The 22,492-nt window shown below is 39.5% G+C and overlaps 2 protein-coding genes across 3 annotated transcripts in view; one reads left to right on the top strand and one right to left on the bottom strand.

Annotated features, from left to right (window-relative positions):
- Positions 1–3,897: 3,897 nt before the first annotated feature.
- Positions 3,898–10,046, bottom strand: LOC141949385 (uncharacterized). The gene is made up of 3 exons (XM_074882901.1): positions 9,609–10,046; positions 6,873–6,910; positions 3,898–6,153 (listed from the first exon to the last, which is right to left on the bottom strand). The coding sequence occupies exons 1-3, from the start codon at positions 9,985–9,987 to the stop codon at positions 5,965–5,967; spliced, it is 606 nt and encodes a 201-aa protein (XP_074739002.1). The 5' UTR covers positions 9,988–10,046; the 3' UTR covers positions 3,898–5,964.
- A 213-nt stretch (positions 10,047–10,259) lies between these two features.
- Positions 10,260–22,492, top strand: part of TMEM164 (transmembrane protein 164) — a 52,182-nt gene continuing 39,949 nt past the window's right edge. For both annotated transcript variants that reach the window (XM_074882447.1, XM_074882446.1), the window contains exons 1-2: positions 10,260–10,465; positions 10,700–11,283. In XM_074882447.1, coding sequence (XP_074738548.1) covers positions 10,819–11,283 — 465 coding nt within the window. In that variant the 5' untranslated portion in view covers positions 10,260–10,465; positions 10,700–10,818. The remainder of the gene's footprint in view (positions 10,466–10,699; positions 11,284–22,492) is intronic.

Genomic DNA, 22,492 nt, shown 5'->3' with positions numbered 1-22,492 from the left:
CAGCCCACACACAGGATTAAAAACAATAAAAAGCTTATAAGGTGGGATACCTTTTTCTTGTAGAGCTTTTACAGTGAAGTCTTGGGTCAGTCCCAGTTATCTTGTGAAAGAAGCTTTGTCCAATGTCTCAGCTAGGAATTTTAGATGAGGAAAAACTAAAGCACCACTCTCCTTGCTCAAATTTACTCTCAAAATTAGGTTTATAATCGATGCTACAGTTTCCTCTTTTTCCCTGGATTAAGAATCTAAAATGTTAAATATTTTTATAGTCCTGTCCTATATGATACAACAGCACTTTAAGTGCATACAGTACTTGCAGTATAGGGGAAGCACTACAAACAGAAATGACACTCTAATTTCTAAACATCTGCTTTTACTTCTGCTACTCATTTAATGGTAAACCTATCACTTAATTTCTGAGACTCCTATCCAATTTTCTCTTTTATGCAGTAAAACCAGCAAATGCTACCTCAATGCAATTCCTATTACTTTACACCCCATGCACAAAATTTAGGACCTTTCAGAATTCATCTTGCAAATAGACATAATTAAACCATAAACCATAATTACCACACAAAGCAAAGGAATAAGGACAGATATTTCGACAAAAACAAGACACCGTGAGAACTGCATCAGGCATTTAGTGAGCTTCCATTGACTTCAGCAGCATAAGGCTCTGTCCTTACTAAGAGGCCAGCACCTTAGATACTGAAATATTATCAGATATTATCAAATTAATCTCCAGTATGACCCCACTGACTCCTCTGGTGCTACACTGGGCACAAGTCTGGCCCACATGCTATAGAAAGTGTTGGCACAAATGTAAGGGAGCTCAGGAAAAATGGTAGAGGATTTGTGATGAACAGGAGGCTTAAACAGTTTTAAACCAACCACCCAAGGTTTAACTTTAGACTAATTATTTTTCTATGGTGTAACTTAATGGCAATTCCTCTTAATACTGGATTTAAAAGTTTAAAATAAGCAAGCCATTTTCAATACCATGGGAGGTCTACAGTAATAATACCAAATAAGCCTAATAATCTCATAAATCTGTAGCTCTAAGACATTCCCTTGGGTGTTAGGTGATACTTTAGCCAAATACTGAAATGTGAGACTCCAGCAAATAAACAAATAAAGAGTTTTAGCAAGGCAAGATTAAAATGCCTGCCATTAACCCAAAGTAATCATGAATAAAGGCTGTCAAGTTTTTATCTAATGATCAACGTATTCCCAGGATTCCTGCTTTTTTCCCCCACAGGCTAGGTGAGGAAATTGAACAAGGATGTGTAATATTAATGATAACATCAAGTTTTTTAGTCCTGTCTGGAGACAGAATGGGTGCAAATGCTGGATCTGATGAGTGGACTTCCTGAGAATTATTCTTCAAGATATTTCAAAGTAAACTACCCCATTTGCAAAGAAGATATGAACCCTCACCCTTTCCCTAACACACCCCCCCTTTTAAGGATCAGAGAAGACAGGAGAGGGAAGAAACACCTGGGAATTAAATTTCAGAATCTGATTAAGAATTTTAAAATCCTTGGTTCTACAAGGCTTAGACTACTATGCTCTACTCTTTATAGTTTAGGCAAAATATTTGAGATTGTTTAGGCAAAATATTTGAGATTATTCAGGCCATTCAACATCCAAAAATACATTGTGGAAGCCTCTTGCTTCTGCTAATAGGCAGATGTATCTAGGTGTCTGTGTAACAGTACTCAAGCAGGATTATCGAGAGTTAGATTTACTGTTTATTTTGACATTCTATTGACACAACTTGTACCTATGCAGCAAGCTCTATCCCAAATTGCTAGTGAGTTGTGCTGCTTGCAACCTTTACTATTTTTTTTCCCTCACATTCTCTTCCCCAAAACCACTCTGCCTTTGTAGTATGACAGTGACTAGGTCATTTCCATTTCTTTGCTAAAAATCACCTGCTTCGAAGAAAGGAAAGGACATCTGTTTAACAGCAGTAACCACTAGAAGACTGGAAGCCTGACTTCTTTTCTCAGAGGTGCAAACCAAGCTAAAATCCAGCAGGACCTGGGCTGCCACCTGCTGTGCAATTTTATTTTTTGTTCTCAATTGAAAATGCAAGCATTTTTGCAACAAAGATTATATTGCAGAATGCAGATGTCTAGCCTGATTTCTCATAAAAATCCTCTAGAGGGAATGAGTTAGACACATACAGGAATGGAGCAAAATGTGTCTTGAAGCATAGGTCTGTTTACTGGTGTACACTCATAGTGTCTTCATGAAAATCAAACAGGTAGGTGCCTCAGCTGAGAAGGTTGCACACTAGGTTGTACTAGTATTATTAGTATAGAAGGTTTTAAAGAATCTTTTAATGAGAAAGCTGTACCCTATTCTGCTTGTGACTGAACATCTAGAATTTGCTTATCTAGCTGACATTTGTGCTCTTTGGACTCTATAAGCAGCAGCACATGGATCTGAAAAACATGAATAACTTGAAGTGTTTCAGGCTGGGATATAAATATTTTTGTTACTTCTTTCCCCCTTTACTGGATGAAGTTTTCAATTCCATGCTTCCAGAGGTCTGGCCACTCCTTTGAGCTATGCATCCAGGCTACAGTTTCTGCTTACCCCTTTTGCTGTTTCTAGTAAAGAAGGCTTTAAGGAAATAATTTGGGTACCTCTTTTCACCATTAGTCAGAGTTTTTACTTGGAAAAATCTGTTACTGAGTCCAATATGATCTGCAGGGTGAAACACCTGTACCGAGTACCATAGCCCTCACCCCCTCTCTGGGCAGGAAAAGATCATGTCAGGGTTGAGATTGTGGAAAAAGTCTTCCCAGTAATTAGCCAGAGGAGAAAACAAAAAGCAGCTAGCTCTGAAGCATGATGCATACCATCAGCCAAGCTGTTAAAATGTTCACATGTACATAAGCCATGAATCCTGATAAATTTAGAGAGCTCTGTGGTACATATTCTAAGATTTATGAAAGAGACTAAAAGGGGCTGAGCTATCTGGAAGTCACAGACCTGAAAAACTCTTTTACCTCCCTTGTTCTATCACAGAAAACTGTTAGCAAACATCCACTGATGCAGTATGAATAAAGGAGACACTGACTGCAGGATTCATCTGAATACTGAGATGAGAACATAAGCGGAGATATTAAAATGCATAAGATATGTATTTTCTTGTTTCCTTCAAACTCTGTGCACTACATTGGCCTAAGCAAAAACCCCTCATATTTACACATCAACTCCTTTCCAAAAAATGCAATCCTTACACATGCAAAAAAAACTTAATTCAAGTTATTTGTCACTAAATTTCAGTCCAGTAACTGCTGCAGTTCAGAGGGTTCCTTCCTACCCCATCTCATCAGAGAACTGTGAAACCTGTTTCCCTCTTTCAGCTCTAACAGGAGAGAACACAGTTCCTGCCCTCCTTTCTGCAAACATTGATACCTTTTTCCACATTTGTTCTATCAATGTATGAAGTATTAAAAAATACTTGACGTGCCTTGGCCCCTGCCAAGCCCTAAGTGGCCAAATGCCATGTCATCACGCCTTTTGCAGAAACAGGCATGTATTCTTGGTATTTAAAGTTCCTTATAGGAAAGTATCATGTATCATGCAGGTGTGTCACGTATCATTAGAACGGAACTAGTCTGATTCTTACTATTTAATTTTCTATGTGTTAGAAAAGTAGTGATAACAACATCCTGAAGAGATAAAACAACAAAAATTGTGCTGCTACTGAAAAAGAAATAGGGGGGGAGATGTATTAGTTAATAGAGCATTATAAACAATACAGGACACAAACACAAAAGGGAGTGAATGTCATTGAGCACTTCAAGGCATAAAATTGAACTGACGTGTGAATAGAGCAGTTTTCTTTCTGCTAGTTCAAATTTAAGAACAACACATAAATAACATCTGGATGGAAACTTTATTTTTCTTAAGAACACATTTTATACGTTTTATAGCAGATCAATTTTTTTCACACTCATCTTAAAAAAATATTTTTCCCAAAGCTCCAAACAACTTCAGAGAATGCCTTTACGCATTTAACATATGAACCTACAAAGAAACGTATCACCATTTCTCAGATGCATCCTCAACCTGCGTTACAGTTACTGGCAGTACTGTTTGACCTTTTAACTCACTCAACATGGGTAGAGTAATTAATATGCAGATGAACTGTTAACTATGATTTTCTTTATCTCAAAGCAAACCTTGCACATTCATGATGCTTCTTTATTTCTCCCTTCTTTTACATCCAACTGTTTTCGTGTCTATTAATATTGCAGCTTTTTATGTAAGGGAAAAAATAAGTCAAATACTGCAAACATGACAGAAATGTGATTCAATGAAAAGCTGGTTCACACAGTTGTCAACTAACAAGTTTCTGTTGGTGCTTTATATAATTATTTTCAGTCCATCAGATTAAAAAACATGAAAATGTGATATGCTTTTTAAGCTTCTGTTTTGAATGTTTCAAGTTGACATTTACTTTTTTTCAGTATTGTCTAGCATATGTTCTAGCTAAGTTAGCTGACAGAGAGAGGAGATATGCTAAATGCAACAACCTTTCATCTTTCTCTCAAGAAAATTCCTCGAGAGGAAATCAGCAATTACACTACCACAAGCCTTTCTTTAAATTCATAAAAAATACATGTGAGCATCTGACTAAACAGAAGGAAGTCAGAATAACTGATGGAAGAATCTCTATGAACCTAGATTTCTAACAAGAAAAAACCCCCAAACAAACAGCAAAATACAACAAAAAAAAGCCACCCTGTACTGAATGGCTTGATTGAATTTTTCCAAGTGGCTGCCCTATAGGCACTTCTGGTTGCAAATATAGTTTTCAAAATGTGTAGATAATTCAACATGAAGAAGTATAGTATCTATAAGCATCTCCATTTTGGGGGTGGGGAGCGGATATTTACTCTAGGGACTAATTACAATATAACCCCTAGCTCTTGATTATTTCACTTGCTGATACCAGCATGCAAGAAGAAAGATACGACCTTAGTGATTTGCTGGGAGGCATCTTCTTGTGCCCTACAAGGGACAGTGCTGATTTTTCAGCCAAAACTTGAAAATGAACCCCCAACAGTTACTCTGAACATGATCTTTTGCAAGTTATATACAAAAAACTGAAGAGAAACTTATTTCTGAACTAGTATTTCTCCTTACTCATGCTCAATTTGAGCATACTACATTTATCAAAGCTAACAGTGAAGGAAATCTTCAGTTCCTCTCAGTTTATTTTTTTTAACTTTACATTAGTACCCACAATACAGTGGATTTTTTTCCTAATGTTTTTGCATAATACATTATGAGTTATAAATAAAGGATTAATCATTCATCCTGACACTTCAAACAATCTAATTTTCCATCAGCTAGAAGACTCTGATAAACTCCTAATCATTAGGATTTGGTTTATTACTTTGTGAATAAAAGCACATGATAAATTGCAGCCTCACTGTTAAAGTAACTCTGCTGATGTCTTCAGCTATACATGTGAATATTTTTTGTGAGAGGCATTTCAAGACTTAAAATATTATTTTACTTTGTTGTTCATTCTGTGGTTTTTTTTTTTTTTAAACAACACCTCAACACCTATACAACAAAGATGCACAGTTTCTAGTAAATCCATAGGTGTAACTATATACTGATATGTAGAATCGCATTTCTGAAGTACAGCAATATATCTTGATGTTGAGGAAAGGTCTCAATTTATATACTTAAATTCAAAGGATTTGAGGCCAGGCTTAAGCTAAGTGTGTGCTTAAATGCTTTTCTGAATAAGATTTAAGGTCTTTTAGTCCCTCTGCTTTGAAGTTCAATTTCTGATGCTTATTGATGATATCTACCACATACAAAACTTCAGGCCTTGCCTTTACTTCCAGGCTTACTTAAGATGGAATTTGCCAATGATACATTAGGGAGAGACAAGATGCAGAGTTTTATTTTACAGAGGGAGCAATGTTACATAAACTGACTTTGAATTTCATACATTGTCAGGAAGCAGCAAGAGTGGGGCTGCTCCACCCAGGCAGGCAATCCAGGAGCCAAGGGTGACCACGCACGGGCAGGAGCAGCGACCTTGCCAACAAGGGTGCAGTCCCACAGCACCAAGCCAGGCGAGCAGAACAGGGCTGGAGATGGTGACAGCGTCTGTTGAGAGTCCAGTGATCATTAAAGAAATGAGGGGTGACAAGTCAGGTCCAATGCCAGTCCGGGAAGCCCAGTCAACAAATCAAGAACAGCAAAGGACAGAGCTGAGGACAGAGGTCTGGCTACTGCACAGCTTGGGTGAGGACTGGGGTCCAGGCCAGAGCGAACCTGGAGCTCCCAGGCAGATGATCTGTGAGTAGGAGCCCCACACAAGGCTGCTCCAGGTTGTTAAGACTACTAGCATACTCAGGGACCTGGCATTTCTTCATGGATGTCACCATTTTTATATTTCAAGAAGCCACAGACAGAAAAATAAATCTCATGTAGACAGAAGAACAAGCCTCAGGCTCTTGTGCAAACATTTTAGTTACAGGAATTTATCGCTTTTGGAGAACCATTTCTATTGACATAGAAGGTATATATATTTACAATGGATCTTAGTAAGAGCCTGAATTACTTAGTGAAAGGATGAGAAGAAATGATTAACAAACAGAAAAGAGCAATGGCTCAGCATTCAGTCAATAATACTAAATTTTTATTGACAGATTTCAGAGTGCTTTTCAAAGAAGCTGAGAAACTTAAACAGAGAGAAAGAGGAACTGTGCCTAAACCACCCAGCAGATCAAGATCAGAGAACCAGATTTTTTGGCTTTATAGTGGATCACAATCTGAACATGAATTAACAATATTGTGCTGTTGCAAATAAATATGAATCATACCTGAAGGTCCAGTTTTATACCAACTATGTTTCTTCTTTCTAGTGAGTGGAAAAGCACAGACAAACAAGAAATCAGCAGGTCACCTCATCCATTGCCATGACCCAAAGTAGGATCAAACAGATCAGCAAAGTGCTTCAACTACCTCTGGAATTATAATTGTAATGTTAATCAGCTTCCTCATACAGTCAAACACATGGCCCCAGAAAAGCTTATGCTGGCATAAGACAGTGTGAGAGAAAATGAGCAGCAAGGGGAAGGGAAAGACAGTGGTGATTTCAGCACACTATATGTCAGTATAATATGCTGAACTATGATGCAACTCAATCTTACTGAATACCTTTTTTACTTTTTTGAAAAAGCATGCTTCTGAATGGTCAAGACTATTTTAAAATTTAATTCTGTCCCCCTCAGCTTTCTGTCACCTGCAAAATTAGTAAGTATGTTCTCTGTTCCGTTATTGACATTGTTAATAACAGTAACAAAAAGACCCAGACTGAAGACAGGCTCTAGGAACCCACCAATATATTCTTTCCTTTTGACAGTGAACTACTGCTTGCTATCCAGTCAGTTTTTTATAGACCTTATAATACATTTATCCAGACCATATTTTTCTAACTTTTTAATGAAAATGTCACGTAAGTGTCAAAAACCTAATCAAACTGACAACAGGCTCCGTCCTATCCACAAGGACAGTTCCTTACTGGAGGAGAAAATGAATTTATCTGGTGTGATTTATTTTTGACAGTCAACATGGATGTTGACTGCTATCATTCCCTGGCTATCATCTAGGTGCTAATAATAGTTTGTGAGATTATTTGTCCCCAGATTTTTCCAGGGATTTAAGTTAGTTACACTGATCGAGCTGTATTTCTCTGGCTCCGTCCCCCCTCTGAGAACGGCAACTTACAGCTGTCTCTTCTGTTTTTTCAGTATCTCATTCACCTTCTTAATTCAGTCAGGTCTTTCAGTTGCATTTACTAGACTCAAACAATTGGAAACCATTTAGTTTATCTGAGTTCTCCTAATCTGTTCTTTACCTACTCTGGGCTGAGATAATTTTGTTCTCAGCATCACCAGCCCTAACTATCTTGATCTTTTTTGGAAGTCTGATACAACAAAGGCACCAACCACTTCAGCTTGCTTTAAAATTTCTTGAGATTTTCTTCTCTGTTGAGTAGGGGATAAACATTAGTATGAATATACTTCCATAGCAGTTTTTAGCTGATAGCTCTTGATAGTTCAATTGTTTTGCAGCATACCTTTTTTTAGCCTTATTCTTAGTAATCTGACCTGTCTTCCTTTATATTTTCTTCAACAGAGACCTCATGATGTGCTTGAGCTAACCTTACTATTATTTCTATTCTACTTATAACTGGGATAACTGCGCCCTTTGAATTATTTTTCTAAAGCATTGTTCCTTTGCTGAAACTCCTTAGACTTCCTTCCTATGAGATCTTAACTATTAATTGCTTAAGTCTTTAGCTTTTATGACGTCTGGTTTTATTTAGCTGTTCTCCTCCTCTTCTATGTCATTTTGCAAATGCTCTTTTTTGTGGGCAAAATACTACTCACTTTCACGTTCTCTGCCAGTCATCCTTCACTGGCATTCTCTAAAAAAACCCCACCAAACCTCGCAATGAAGCTGTCACATTCTTCTGGATAGTCCATATCTGAAGAAATCACTACATCTGAGATACCAATAGCTGACAATGTATTATAGGTCTTTTTCACTTCACCAAAGAAAAGCTCAGGAAAGGAGAAGTACGAGAAACAGCCCACAGTCACTGCAAAGGTGAGAGACTGAATGAAATGCAGAGGCAAGGTGTAAAGCTGCCTGGGATTGCTTTTAGCAGCAGTAGCTCTCCTCTTGGATGTGACTGAGGGAACGGGAAGGGACGGATCTGTTCCAGGTTGTTCATGGCAGCAGACAATCCAATTGGTAGAGCCCTTGAGAGAAAATACTTTGTGCTTATCTTTGTGAGCAGTAGTTCTTATTTCAGAAATAGGGGAAGAAAAGAACTGCCAAATATTGTTGTTAGTGCTGAGCTGCTTGTTTTGAGTATTCCGGCTGTGGAGCAGATTAATGCAGCAGGTTTGTGTTGCAGGTGTGTGCCTGTCCAGTTAGTGTGGGAGGCACCTGCCAGAGGTTTGTGCCTATTCTGGTTGTGCATCCAGTTTCTGCACATTCACTTTCTGCAGCAGGTTTGTGCATAATTAGATCAACAACAGGTGTCTTAACGAATCAGCAATGACTGAGAAAACAGCATTTTGTAGTAGAATTTTTAATCAAGCTCTAATTGTGGAAAGGAGCTGTTGAAGATCTTGGAAAAGCCTGGTGGGTCCCTTTTCTTTCCCAAAAAAGGAATAATTTCTCTCACAGCACACTGGCATGCACATACTGCCTCCAGCTTCACAGACCAGGTGTTGCTGCCTCTCAGTCTATATGGAAATCACTTCCACTCAGCCAGCAGAGATACCTGCCTGGTATTTTCAAACTTATTCATGGAACCGAGCTTTTATTTTCAATTAAGCAGGCTCAACAGTCTGGCCGGTGACAGCGCTGTCGCAGAGCTGTCCTGCAGAGAAGGGCAGCCCTGTACCGGTCAGGAAGGGGCGAGCGATGTGCTACGGGCGGGGTGCGGACAGGCCGAGGCAGCTCTCAGGGTGTTTGTTCATGGTTCTGGCTGCCTTGACAACATCCCCCTGGCCCACGCCTCTACCTCGATCTGTACCTACCTTTGCCTTTCCGATGGAAGCGCAGTTCCGTACCTGCAGGCCGACTCCCTCCCAGAGCCGCTGCCCCCGGGAGCGGGGCCGCGGGGCCCGCGCAGGCCATGGGTGACCGCACGCCCTTGCCCGCCCCCAGGCCGGGGCTCAGCTGAGGCCCCTCTCGAATTCGGCCTTTTGTGGCGCGCCCCGAGGATGCGATTTGTCGGCCGAGTACCACCTGCTGCCGAGAGCGGCGTGCCAAGTTATCGCCGCTCCTCGCATCGGCGCGGCCAACGGCCCCGCGGTTACGGGTGGGCCGCAGCCCGAGCAGCGCGGGGAGGAAGAGCGCTGCCGGCCCCTTCCTTCCTCTCTGCCGGTGGCACAGAAGGGAGCTGGGCGGCCGCATGGAGTACGAGGAGAAGGAGAAAGGGCAGCGGGCGGGCGAAAGCGGAGGCGACAGGCGGGAGGGAGGGAGGCGAGGATGGGGAAAGGCGAGCGCAGCCCGCCGAGGCGGCGGAGGGAGGCGGTGGGGAGCGAAGGCGGCCGCGGGAGGCGGGAGCAGCCGGGGCGGAGGGAGGAGCGGGCGGCCGGGCGCAGCCAATTCCTGGGGCTCGTCCATTTCTCGGTGTGAGTCAGGCACGTCGGTGGGGTGATGCCACGGCGCCGGGAAGGGGCCGGCGGAGCCGCGGGACGCGGCGGCAGTGGGGAGCGGCCCGCCCGCCCGGGCTCGTCCCCTCAGCCGTGCCGCCGGCGCCGCCGCTGAGGGGAGCGCCGCTTCCTCCTTCCCCTCCCTCGCCGAGGCGGGCGCCATGGCGGGGGGCGCTGCGCCTGCCTCCTCCCTCCCGCGCCGCGCTCCCTGACGGGGCACGCGCCCGCCGCCGGAGGTAGCGGGGCCGGCGCGGCGGGCGGGCCGCGGCCCGGGGGGCGGCGGGGGGAGAGGCGGCGGGGGGGCAGGTCGTAGCGGTGTCCCGCGGGGAAGGGCAGCCCTGTGACCGTCGGAAGGGGGTGAGGGGGGGCGGCCGGTAGTGCCGGGCGGGGCAGAGGAGGGGTGCCGAGGGCGAGGGGCTCTCGCCACGGCTCGCAGGCTCCATTCATCTGTGGCTCCTCCCTTCTTGCAGGCTGCTGCTTGCGGCTCTCGTCCCGGCGTCGGAAGGAAAAGCCAAAAATTAGCTGAGCTGCTTGCTTCTCCTGGAGCTTGGGAGGGAAGGGGACTACAGAGGGGTCGTCCTTGCGTTTCATGTTTCGTCAGCCCGAGAGCATTTTGGCTCTGATTCCATCTTGCTCCTACCTGTTCCTGGACAGTGCCGGGGAGGAGAAGAGGCACCGTCCCACCATGTCTCGCTACAGCCTCCATAATCTCCTGGACTGGATGTACGGGGGTGTGGACCCCAGCTTTGCTGGCAATGGAGGGCCAGAATGCGCAGCCTTTCTCTCTGGGCAGCAGCGCTTTCTGGAGAGTTTGGTCTTCCTCAGCGTGGGCATCGTGGAGATCTTTCTGTCTCTGGGGAAGCTCAGGCAGCTGCATTTCAGGGAGCTGGAGGGTCCCCTGCTACAGCAGCCCCAGACTAAGCAGGAGAGCTTGGGCAAGAATGTGCTGCTGGTGCTGCTCTGCCTCGTCTTTGGGCTGGAGGTGGGCTTCAAATTTGCCACCAGGACAGTCATTTACCTCCTGAATCCCTGCCATGTGGTCACTATGATGCAGGTAAGGCTTGTGTGCAGTCACCGGGGAGTTTGCTTTAGCTTTATACTTAAACGCAGTAGTTTCTCCCATTGTCAGTTTGTGGACCAAAAGTATAAATGCCCAGAATTGCCAAGAAATAATAATTAGCTGAATTGAAATCTATGAAAAAATCAAGTCACATGAAAAGGTGAAACTGTACAACTGTGAAACTGATTAATGTCTAAATCTCTGGTTGAAAATGCAGAAAACCGAGGGCTGTCTCACCACTTGCTTTCACCTGATCCTTGTTTCCAGAATAGAAAATGCAGTGGTAAAATTTGCACCAAATTTAATGAAAGCAAGATTATTGCTAAAGTGGCTATGTAATTTACATGCAATTTTTTCAAGCAAGTGACTTCAGGGGTGCGAATGGATTTTGTCAAGGTGTTGAAGAAGCAAATTACTCTTTAATTTGTGCAGACGACGTTGGTTTACCTTTCTAATTTTAGAAGCTGAATAGTAAGGAAACAAGTGTTACCTGTGTCTCGTACATGGGGTGAACAAACCAATCTGGCTTAATACCTGTGGATAAACTAGGTGCTTTAATGACTTGTGGCTTAGTGGTTGATGCATGATAACGTGCAATTTGTGTAGTTTCCAAAATAATGGAAACATTTATACAGAGTTACTGAACTCCGATATCTAAAGCTTACAAGCTGTATTTGTCAATAGTCCTGTGCACGTACTTAACTGAGCTTGGTAAGGAGTGTGGGAGATGTAAAAATTATTATTATTTTGTTTAATTTTGCTAATACTGTACCCTCAACACTGGTCAACTTACAAAACTTATGCTCGGGAATTAGTAGAAGAATGTCAAAAAGGCTTTCATAAAACCTGCCATGATAACAACAGCTAAGATCAGTAACAGATGAAAATCAGACCAATGCCACTCTCTCTTTGCAGAATGTTAAGTGATCTGGGCTGCATCAGATCAAGCCAGTTGTTAGTTTTATTCCTGGAGAGCATTTCCTATCAGGAATGGAAACATCTTGTCTGGTTGTACTAGAGATTTGAGGGAGATGGGTATTATTTCAAGAGGGGGAAAAACAAGCTCTTCCAGCAATATTCAAGACCTTTACAGCAATTAACTTGCAGTTTTAGCACTTAATTAGTAAGTTATGTAAATTTCTAAGCAGTGATGCAATGTTAGCTCAGTGTTTTACACCATAGGACACTTACTTCCCATGAAGTGATAAGAATTGCTGTGCAATCAGCTACTATTCGTAATGAAGGGGAAAGTAGAAAGCATGTCAGATCTGTAGAAATCATTAAAATAAAATAATATAGCCACGTTCCATTTCTTGGCAATACTCAGCATTTACTGGAAATTTTTCCTATTCGCTGGGAAGAAGGTGAGGATATGTTACCATTATGATTTGAAAGTTTACTTGTCTTGGTATGGTATTATGATGATAAGTATTTAGGAAAAGCTAATGCTTATACATAAATGGAGGAGCTAGTATTGTTTACCTCATTCATTAATGCTCTCCCCCAAGAAGACAGAGACTTAACATCTGTAGTCGGCATGGGCAGTTCTTAATCTCTTTTATCAGTTGTTAAGCTTTTTTTTAGAGTACTATTCTAATTACTCATTGGAAATGATGTTCCAGCATTTGTGAACTTGAGAAGATGGGTGTTTCAGCAAAATTCAGATGTCATGCCTCCTTGTCCTCAAACAGGTGTATTAGAAATAGCCTTGGACTTAATGTAGAGAATGAAAATAGCTGCAAAGTCAATAGCTTTCAGCAGAGAAAACAGGTAGATACAAAGATAAACGATGACCTCCATCAGCAGAAAAGTAATACACAGTAGTTGGAATCTTGCAAGCATTGTTTTTCTGGCCTGAATTTGCAGGGCAACAGGTTGGCAAGATGAAATATATGAAAATATAATTTATCCTTCACTTCTGTTCTTACAGTAGTTTGTACATAATCCTGCTGCTGTGCCTAAACATTAGGATGAACAAAGTATGAGGTGAAGTGATGAAACATGCTACAACAATCAGGATCACTTCAAGGGGAAGCCAACAGTAGCTGTTGGTAAAGGTCTCTCACTCAATTTGTTTTCCTTTTCTTCAGGGGAGACTGTTTCACCTCAGAGCAACAAAGGCTCTGGGCTCTGTGCCAAAAATATTTGGAACTGGAAATTACCTTTTAGATTTTCTCTGCGTAAAAGCAGAAGTCCTACTTTTAAAAGACCTAAGACTAAAATGAAATCACAAAATAAAACGGGAATTACATCCGTGGTGCATTTGGGCAGACAAAGCTGCGTAATATAATGAATTCAGAGATACAAACGAGTCTGTTTTGATCAGGTGTCTAATTTCTGCATATCACGCCAACCTGTGTTAAATCTTTTTTATGAGTGGGAAGAACTAGTTTAGATGTGTAATCACAAGGATGAAGTGTAGATCAAATTAACACATTTAACTGCCTAAACAGTTCTTATGGTTAATGAGATTCAGAGAATTTGTTGCTGTCCTGCCACCTAGTCGAATTATCTAGAAACAGTACTACTCATTTCCTGTCCTAGTCTTGGTTTTGGCTTCTTGCACAGCTTTTGGAGGAAGAAGGGCAATATTGTTTCTTCACCAGTGATGTAAGTGCAGCATCACTGAGAGAGAAGTACTTCAATTTTTAAAAATTTATGTATATTTTTAAACCAAAGGTGAATGGAAATGTCAGTGGTTTCTTTGACAGCTATCCGAAGGGGATGGGGATGTTCTTGTGCAGTACAATGTTTAGTTAGTGTGGGGTGCAGTGCGGGGGGGAAGTCTGTAAGGGAATTCATACTAAGCTATTTCTTTATGTAAAGAGTGGTCTTATTGACAATTATCTGAAAACCTCTATTAAAAAAAAAACCTAACAAACCACACTGTTTTAAGGACAGAGGATATGATTGGACCAATGATACTGCTGTAAACCTGACATAAAAGAGTATCCTAAAAGGGAAATATTAAGTCCGCTAGGATGTTGCAAACCTATGCTCCTTTGCATAGCAGGAAAAAATTCAGGATATGTTTAGGGGACCAAGTGTTATATTTTCAAGACATTAATCCTTTTGCGTATTTTAAGTCCCATAATTATGGTATTGAAGTTGAAGATGTGAAGGAAATCTTTTAGATTTCTGATTCAGCAGTGTAATAGCCAATTACAGCACTACTGATTTCTTTAAAAGTTTTTTAAAGGAGACTTTTAGCAGCAACCAGAGCATGGTTATTGAGAAGCCTATACGTATGTGTTGTCTCCCTGTGTATGAGCATCAAAAAAATACTCACAGCATTGCTTTAGTGAGGTGAAAGGAAGATTTCATGCCCTGCAATGTAAAAACCCATTATATCAAAACCAATTTGTTTCTCTGTTCTATATTCTTTATACATTTTTTAAATTTTCAATCAGAACACTTGTGTTCACATAGCAGTTCTTCATTTCAGGTTCAGTGAAGGAGCAGTTAGAATTTCCATCAAAACTGTGTTCTTCGTGATAGTTCCTGTACCCCTAGTTTGTAGTTTCTGACACACATATTTTGCAAGCTGTTATTCACAATCAATGTAACTTAATGAAAATGCATGAACACAGACGTCTCTTGATGTCCTGCAAGAGATCAAGCTGGAGTTAACAGGCAACGAAGATTAAATGTAGACAAATATAAACCAGGACCCAGAGATAAAATTAGTCTGTATTTCAAAAGAGAAATTTGGAAAACAAAATGTAAGGAAAAACTATTATGTGAAGGAAAACTATTATGAGTTTGTGGGTAACAATGGTGGGGTGAACTGATCTCGAAAGGTCCTGTCCAACCTTAATGATCATGTGATTACTATTTTTTTCTTTTTTAAATTTGAATTTTAGGTTTGTGAGTTGGGTCTTGAAGCTGATATTTTTAAGTTGATTTCTTGGAGCTTCTCTAGGACTATTCAGTTATAAACACTGAAGGTTATGACTGACCAGTCTGTAGAAATTAAAAGTGTGTGTGTAAGTTCCTTGAAGCCTTGTTCAGGGAAGTGGCAGAAATACGACTGTAATCTAACTCTAAAATGATAGGTACAGCTAGTCCTTCTCTTAAACTGTTGTAAATTGTCAGCTGCCTTGATTTTAATATGCCAATGCCTTCTTCCAGAATGGTGACTTAATACCAATCTGGGAATTTTTTGTTTGTTTGTTTTGGGAAGAGGTTTGCAAGTGTTCTCAGCAGTAAATCCTCAGCTGGTAAATTGTCATAATTCGCTTCCAATTCTACACCGAATTATTGCAATTAAGACAGTTAAGGACTGAGTAAAGAAAATGTTTTTGTAGGAAAAGCCTGTATTGCTGGATGATTACTTCAAAGAGCAATCTTTTTAGATAAAGGGGAAGTGATGGGTGAAAAAAAGGCAAGGGGAAGAAGCATAGGGGAGTCCAGTTCCATCCAGTGATCTCAGTCTGATGATTGTGTAACTGAAACCAGTACTAAGTGCATCTGTACTTCAGTAAATACTAAATCCTGTGTTCATTATTTCCAGTTTTAGCTTCTTGGGAGACCTGGATCCTTTCTGTCCTCTGCAAAAGAGGCTACTGTGTTTTTGGAAACAATGGGATGTTTTCAGAACTTACATAATAAACATAGCTTGACTGAATTCTGCATCATTTGGGAATATGTCCCAAAATATAACTAAATAATTATCTCCCTCTCTCTTCCCTCCTCGCTCCTCCTTTTTTTTTGTTTTGTTTTTGTTTTGAACCTTAGAAAAAATCTGATTATGTGGTCAAATGTGATTTTTTTCAAGTGTGACTCTGGATTTAATTTGCATGCATTTCTGTTCACTATTACAAAATGTTTTGTAATATTTAGAAGAACACACTTAAATTGTGTATAGTTTTCTATATTCTGTCTCTTCAAAACTTTGAATTAAAATTAAAGGGGCATTCCTATCCTGTTAGTTGGGAGTGAGTATAAATAACCTTTGAATACAGAAATTCAGTAAATTTTTATAGAAATGACACTGAATAATGTTACTGGGTTACATGAGCAACAGCCTGCAAGTAGAAGTTTAATGAGAAGTTTAATGAGAAGTTTAATGAGTATTCAATGCTTAAAGGGTCGCAGTATTCTAAATCAAAGGTGTTTTTCAATAGTTTTGTTTATTGCTTAATGTATTAAGATTGTTGGGCGAGATGTAGAGCAGTGAAGGCAAAATTTCCTATGAATATATATATACACGTTTTTCAGAATGTAAGTCTCTAAATGTAAGCTTCTAAATCCCCCTTTTGTATGTGTGCCAATTTCCCTTGTCTATGTAATTTTTGTGCATACCTATGTCCAAAACCTGGTACTGCTTCTACCTGCAGAACTTGTAATTTTTAAAGCACCTCAGAAGTCAGGACTCAGTTTCAGGAGATATGATAAAACTGAAATTTAGTAGATTTTGATATCTTAAGGATTGTAAAAAAATACTTGAGAAAAGCAAGGCTATATATTTGGAGTATAGTATGATTTATTCCCAAATCAGTACATTTAGGAGGTGCGTGAGACTGTTGTGACAAGGTCAACAGTCCTTTCAGTGCTCTGAAAAGGTATCTGGTAGATGTACAATTCATCACTGAAGTGGAAGATGTGCATAATCACAGCTCACAAACATATCAGATTATGAAGTATGCAGTTCACTTTAGATCTGCAAAATATACAAGTCTTTCTTTTTACAACTGCAGATTAACTTGTGATACTGCCTCTTAATGCTGATTTCTCTTATGATACTTAAAGCTAGAGGGGAAGTTGATAGTGTGTGGTGAAAAAGGGCAGATGAAGAACAGTTAAAGCACTGAAAGCACCAGTATTTCTTGGTGGCAAGCCTTATTTCTGGCAAAAGAGTGCATTTTACTGCAGTTTCCTTTGCTTGAAGAGATTACAATTCAAGCACTTTAATGTAGGCCGGTATGTGCTTTATCTTGAGCTGAAAATGTGCATGCTTTAGTCAAGGTGATAGGGATCACGGTAATATGTCATGCTACCGATTAATGTTCTAGCTGAGGAATCGGAGATTAAAGCTCTAGGTTAAGCCTTAGTTTTGAAGTTGCTAGAATTTGGAAAAACCTGCTGTGCTTGAAGATAGAATGCATACTTTGGTAATTCTCTCCTTTATTCTGTATATTCTTAGAAGTGAATATAAAAAGGGTTATTTTCTAAAGGCCATTAGATGAATAATTAGGCATTCAGTTATTGGTTTGTTTTGGTGAGATCATCATAGATTTAAAGAAATATCAATCAAAGTGTAGCATATGTAGTTTGAGCAACATGTTATGGAAAGACATATTTCTTTTTTCCTTTTTTTTTTTTTGAGAATGGAGATATTAATAATTGTTTCAGTGTACTGTCCAGCATTGTAATGTATCACTGTTGTCTGTGATACATTTTTAGGGTGGATTTTTTAACCTATTTAGCAGTTTCACACACCATTCCATGCGAGTTGTCTGCTAGCAGCTTAAACTGATGTTTCAGGAATAGCTGCCTGAGGCCTTTAGGAACTTCAATGAGTGGTGGAACTAAATCAAATAGCAGCAATAACCATATTTGACACCTTATAAATTCCACATAAATTGGGATGACTTTCATCTAATTATTTCCATTCTAAAGAAACCTTCTTTGTTGTCTCCCTTGCACTGCGGTAAACGTTTATGCTCCTAGTCACAGATGATGAGTTTACTGCAGTGGTTGTACATCAACCACATTCAACGTAGCAATTTGAACTGTGTTGATGTTCCCCTAGAACAAGTTCAGTACCATGAATTTGAAACTTGTGAAGAGTGTAGTGGGACTTGAGTTTCTCATGACACTTCCTCGGGGCTTTAGATGGATGTGGTAAGGATTTACATTTATTCAGATTGCCAAGTAATTAGTGTCAAGTGAACGTAATTGTTTATATTTTAATACTTTGGTAGTTAGTGAAATGCCAGCTTAAATTATCAGGAATATGATGTTATATGCCTTAGCTTTTTATGGATTGTGTCACTGTTTCTTTTGCAAAAATTATCTGTAATAATAAAGCTATTAGATATTTATTATCCTACTGCTTTTAAAGGTTACAAATTCCTGTTGTAAAATCCTACAAATTGAGGAATTGTGAACTGTGACAAGAAAAAGATATTGGTGACTTGAGTCAGTAGAGCAGGACTTTCCTACAATGGTTTTGTTTCCCTAGGAAACTGATAGGAAATGTCATTCTTGGGGGAAAAAAGTAACAAAAGTGAATGTGTTTGAATATGCACCTGAGAATCTTACTGTGAACTCATGCAAGCTTCCACAGTGTCACTAACAGATGTAAGTGCAAATTAATCTAAATTCAGTGCAAATTAAATTTTCTTAAGAAATTGGACTTTTGAATATTTATTTTTTTTAAAATTCAGCCTTTTTTGTCCTTTTACCCTCAGATAAGTTTTTGATTGTCAGGATTTGCTAAAGCATTAACCCCGTGAAGGGCTGGTGTGGGTAGCGATTAGAGAAAAAGGAAGAAAAATAACCTAAGTGACACTTTTTCTTTGAAATACTAATTCCTAAGATGCGATAACTAATGCTCCTGCACACATAGAAAGACCTGAGTCTTATGTTAATAATTAATCCTAAAATATGAGAAGTCTAGAAATCTTTCACCTAAGACTGTAAAAGGGAAGAAGGTGAGTACAGGTTTGTTGAATAAACAAACTAAGCCTGTGGAAGGGGAGACTAATCTAGAATGTCCCAATGAACATATATAATTTACAAGACATTAGATTGTAGAGGGTGGAAATTGTTCAACTTGCTACACTTTTTCCATCCTGGGTAGAACTGGGAAACTGGGAGGTTGGGACGAGGGACAGGCAGCTTTTTGTGTTCCCAGAGTCTGGTTTATATAACAGAAACTACTTTTACTGTAGTACTACTTAATGCTCTGCCAGCAATGTTGCTTTGAATCATGAGTATTTTTAAGGCTAGATTAACAATTCCACAGGACTCATTAATTAATCCCTGAATTTGGCTTGACAGCTGCAGTAGGGATTTTTATCCTAAACTGTTAAATGCATTCAACTTGCTGCTATTTAGCAATAAGAATGTATCTTTTGATCTCTGTTCTCCTTTCAGATTTGGAAGTCTGAATTTGTCAAACCACAGTTATGATTTTTTTTTTTTAAAGTTACCTTTTACAAGGCAAACAGTGGCTTTTAAGTGATATGGCTGTTCTGTGCTGAATTGATAGTTTATACAAAAACATCTCACATACCTAGATGCTGAATCAAAGCTGTATGATGAGTTGTTAAACCATTACTTTCTGATAAATAATAGGGTGATTGTTTTGAACTTACTTTAAAAATTCATTTTAGAGTTAATTTACAAAATCTTCTACATTTTTAAAATTATCCAGCTGCTTGAATATTCCTTGCCTTACATTTTACCATTGTGGGGGAAAATGGATGGTTTTCTTATGTACAGTAAAATACAGTTAACCTTACAACTGTATCTTAGTGTTTTAAACATACCTCTTAATCTCTTCTGATCTGGAGGGTACTTTTGATACACCTAAGAAAGGGTGAAAATTTTTATTTCAGTGCAGATTGATCAAAGCCTGTCTCTTCCCCCCTCCCCCTTTTTTTTTCACTTTTCTTTTTTCAAAATTCATTCCAGTTTTGGATGAATCCAGTGTCCGTGAATTCTTCACATTGCTCAGAATGTTGCAAGTAGAAATTAATATCTAACCTTTTGAAGTGTTCATTTTGAAACAGTGTACTGAAACAATCAATTTATGATCTGGTTAAGTGATCATGACTGGAATGTTTGAAAAGAAAGATAATGTTTCCAGTCTGCTGCAATGAGATACTAAATCAAACAGGCGGCTCAGGGACAGACAAGCTGCTGTTTTGAAAGGTAAATGAAATCTGTGCTGCATATGTGAGATGCAGTGGTTTTACTTGTGGTGTGCTTAGCTATATTCTGCCAGAAACAACTCTGCTCAGCCATCTGTAGCGTTGCCGTAAGTGCTGCTTCGTGTGGTGTTTAATCTGGAATGGTTAGAGTTGTGTGACTTGTTCTTTTCTTCCCCCTGTAGGCTTTTGAATTGTCCTCTTTTGTCTTTTTAGTTTGGTTCTGATCAAACAAGATGATCTGTGTGTTATGCATGTTTCTGTCTCAGCAGGACTAAGACTGGTAGAAGAAAAGCCTTTCATGACAAGTTTTGACTGCACTCTCTGCCTCAGTGTACTAACTGAAAAATAGCATCGTTAAAATACTTCTGAAGCGAGCTCTTAGATGTAATATTTTGTAGAAGTTTGGAATGTTTTGGAATCAAAAAAACCTGGAGATCCAGCCAAGTCATAGGACAAAAAAAAAAAAATATCAGTGAGCTCTCACTCTTTAGAGTGCTCATGGAGTGAGGCAATAACATTCAATGAATAGAATGGTATCCAGGCTTAGATACTTGAAGAGGTGTTTTACTTCAGTTCAGAGACAGTATTGCTGTTGTACCCTTCAGTCACGTCCTTTTGAACAAAGGATTGCGCATGTCTTTTGAGAGTAGCTCTTGAGAGTTTTGCTAGTCTTGATTTTTTTTGAAATGTCAATTACTAAAACTAGTGGTGAAATGTGGCATGCTTACATGTCAAAGAAACTAGGAAATACTAGACAAATGAGAAAATTTGCAGCTGGCAGAAATTGTTTTATGGCAATGGTCTCAAAGCTTTTGAAACCTGTAACATAACATACATCCTTGCCAGTGAGAATTTTCCTAGATGTAAGTCTAGCATGTACCACAGCCTCTCATTTAGGTATTTAATCAACTGTTTTTAGGATATCTATTTTAGGCAAGTCACACCTCATAATGACAGGCTGGGTAAAATGCCTGCAGGTGTTCTAGTATAGTAGATTTTACCCACTATAGGTAGTAGGTCACTGATATATTTGGGACTGTATGTTGAAGTTTGAGTTTCTCAATATTTGAGTATGTTGGGTTTGTAATAAGACAGATTTAGTAAAATCTGCTCATCTCATGACCTTTCCCCCCCCAAAAAAGTAATCCATAACAAATGTACTGTAGAGGCACTGCTGGATTAAAAAGACACAATTGTACAGCAACAAAAACCTTTTCCTTTCGTACCGTTTTCAATCTAGCCATACAGTTAAATGGAAAATAGGAAACCAGGTATGTTTGATGGTTGGTGTCCTTCACCTTTTTCCACCTCTATACTGATGCACTTGCCTATTGCTGAAGTCTAGATGTGCAAACTGTAAAAGAGGTTGTTTGAATAAAATTCCATACGAACTTAAAAAAATCAAGTAATAGAAACCTCTGATATTGACAAATTAATGTGATAATTGCATCACATGTAATGCTTGAAGCACAAGAAGGGAAAATACTATTAGGAGTTAACACAGTGCATAGACATCGGGAAACTGGAATGTATTAAAAGAAGGTCAGATTAAAGTTAACGCGGTTTTTTTGGTTTCATGGTGTTGCAGTCTTTTGGATTTTGGGGTGTTTGTTTCAGTATCGGATTTTTTTCCACACTTATGAAATTTGGGTACCTATTCCTGTCATATTTTGGCACTAGGAAAATAGGTATAATCAATTAAAAAACCTAGCTTGCTGCAAAATACCAGCTTTATTTTCATTGATTGCCTTGTTTCTGTTCATGTGAGTTTGACTTTTACTTAGAGACACCATTGCAATGTCAAGGAGTAATTTTTTTTTGTAAATTCTGACTTCTAAAAATGAATTTATGAAAAATGATCTGTTTTTTTCCAGCTACCCAGTTCCTTTTTAACAGTAACATTTCCCTGGTTTGGCTGTGCTTTCTTAAAGAGAGCAAACTTAACAGGGATTTGTGAAGGGCCAGTGTAATACTTGGTGATATCTACCTATTGCTATCTATCTGAATAAACTAGTGCAACGTTACCTTATTGTCTTCAGAATAGTCCTTTTACATACAGGCTCTTCTACCTGCTACACTGATACAAATGACTAATACAATCAGACTTAAGGAAATAATGATCTCTACAAGTTTACTGAACTCAAAAGGTATTTCTTGGGAACTCCATCAGATACTGAATGACAGGGTTGCACACGTTTCTTTTAGAAAATTTTTAAAAGCATACTACTACACGCTGAAAAATACCATCCTTTTCCTTTGTCCTTCCAGTCTGTCCCAGACCTGTAGATACCATTTGGAGCTTTCTCTTCTGCTTAGTGTGT

This window comes from Strix uralensis, chromosome 13 (genome assembly GCF_047716275.1).
Source record: "Strix uralensis isolate ZFMK-TIS-50842 chromosome 13, bStrUra1, whole genome shotgun sequence".
NCBI classification, from domain to species: Eukaryota; Metazoa; Chordata; class Aves; order Strigiformes; family Strigidae; genus Strix; species Strix uralensis.
This window is presented reverse-complemented; position numbering and strand designations above follow the sequence as displayed.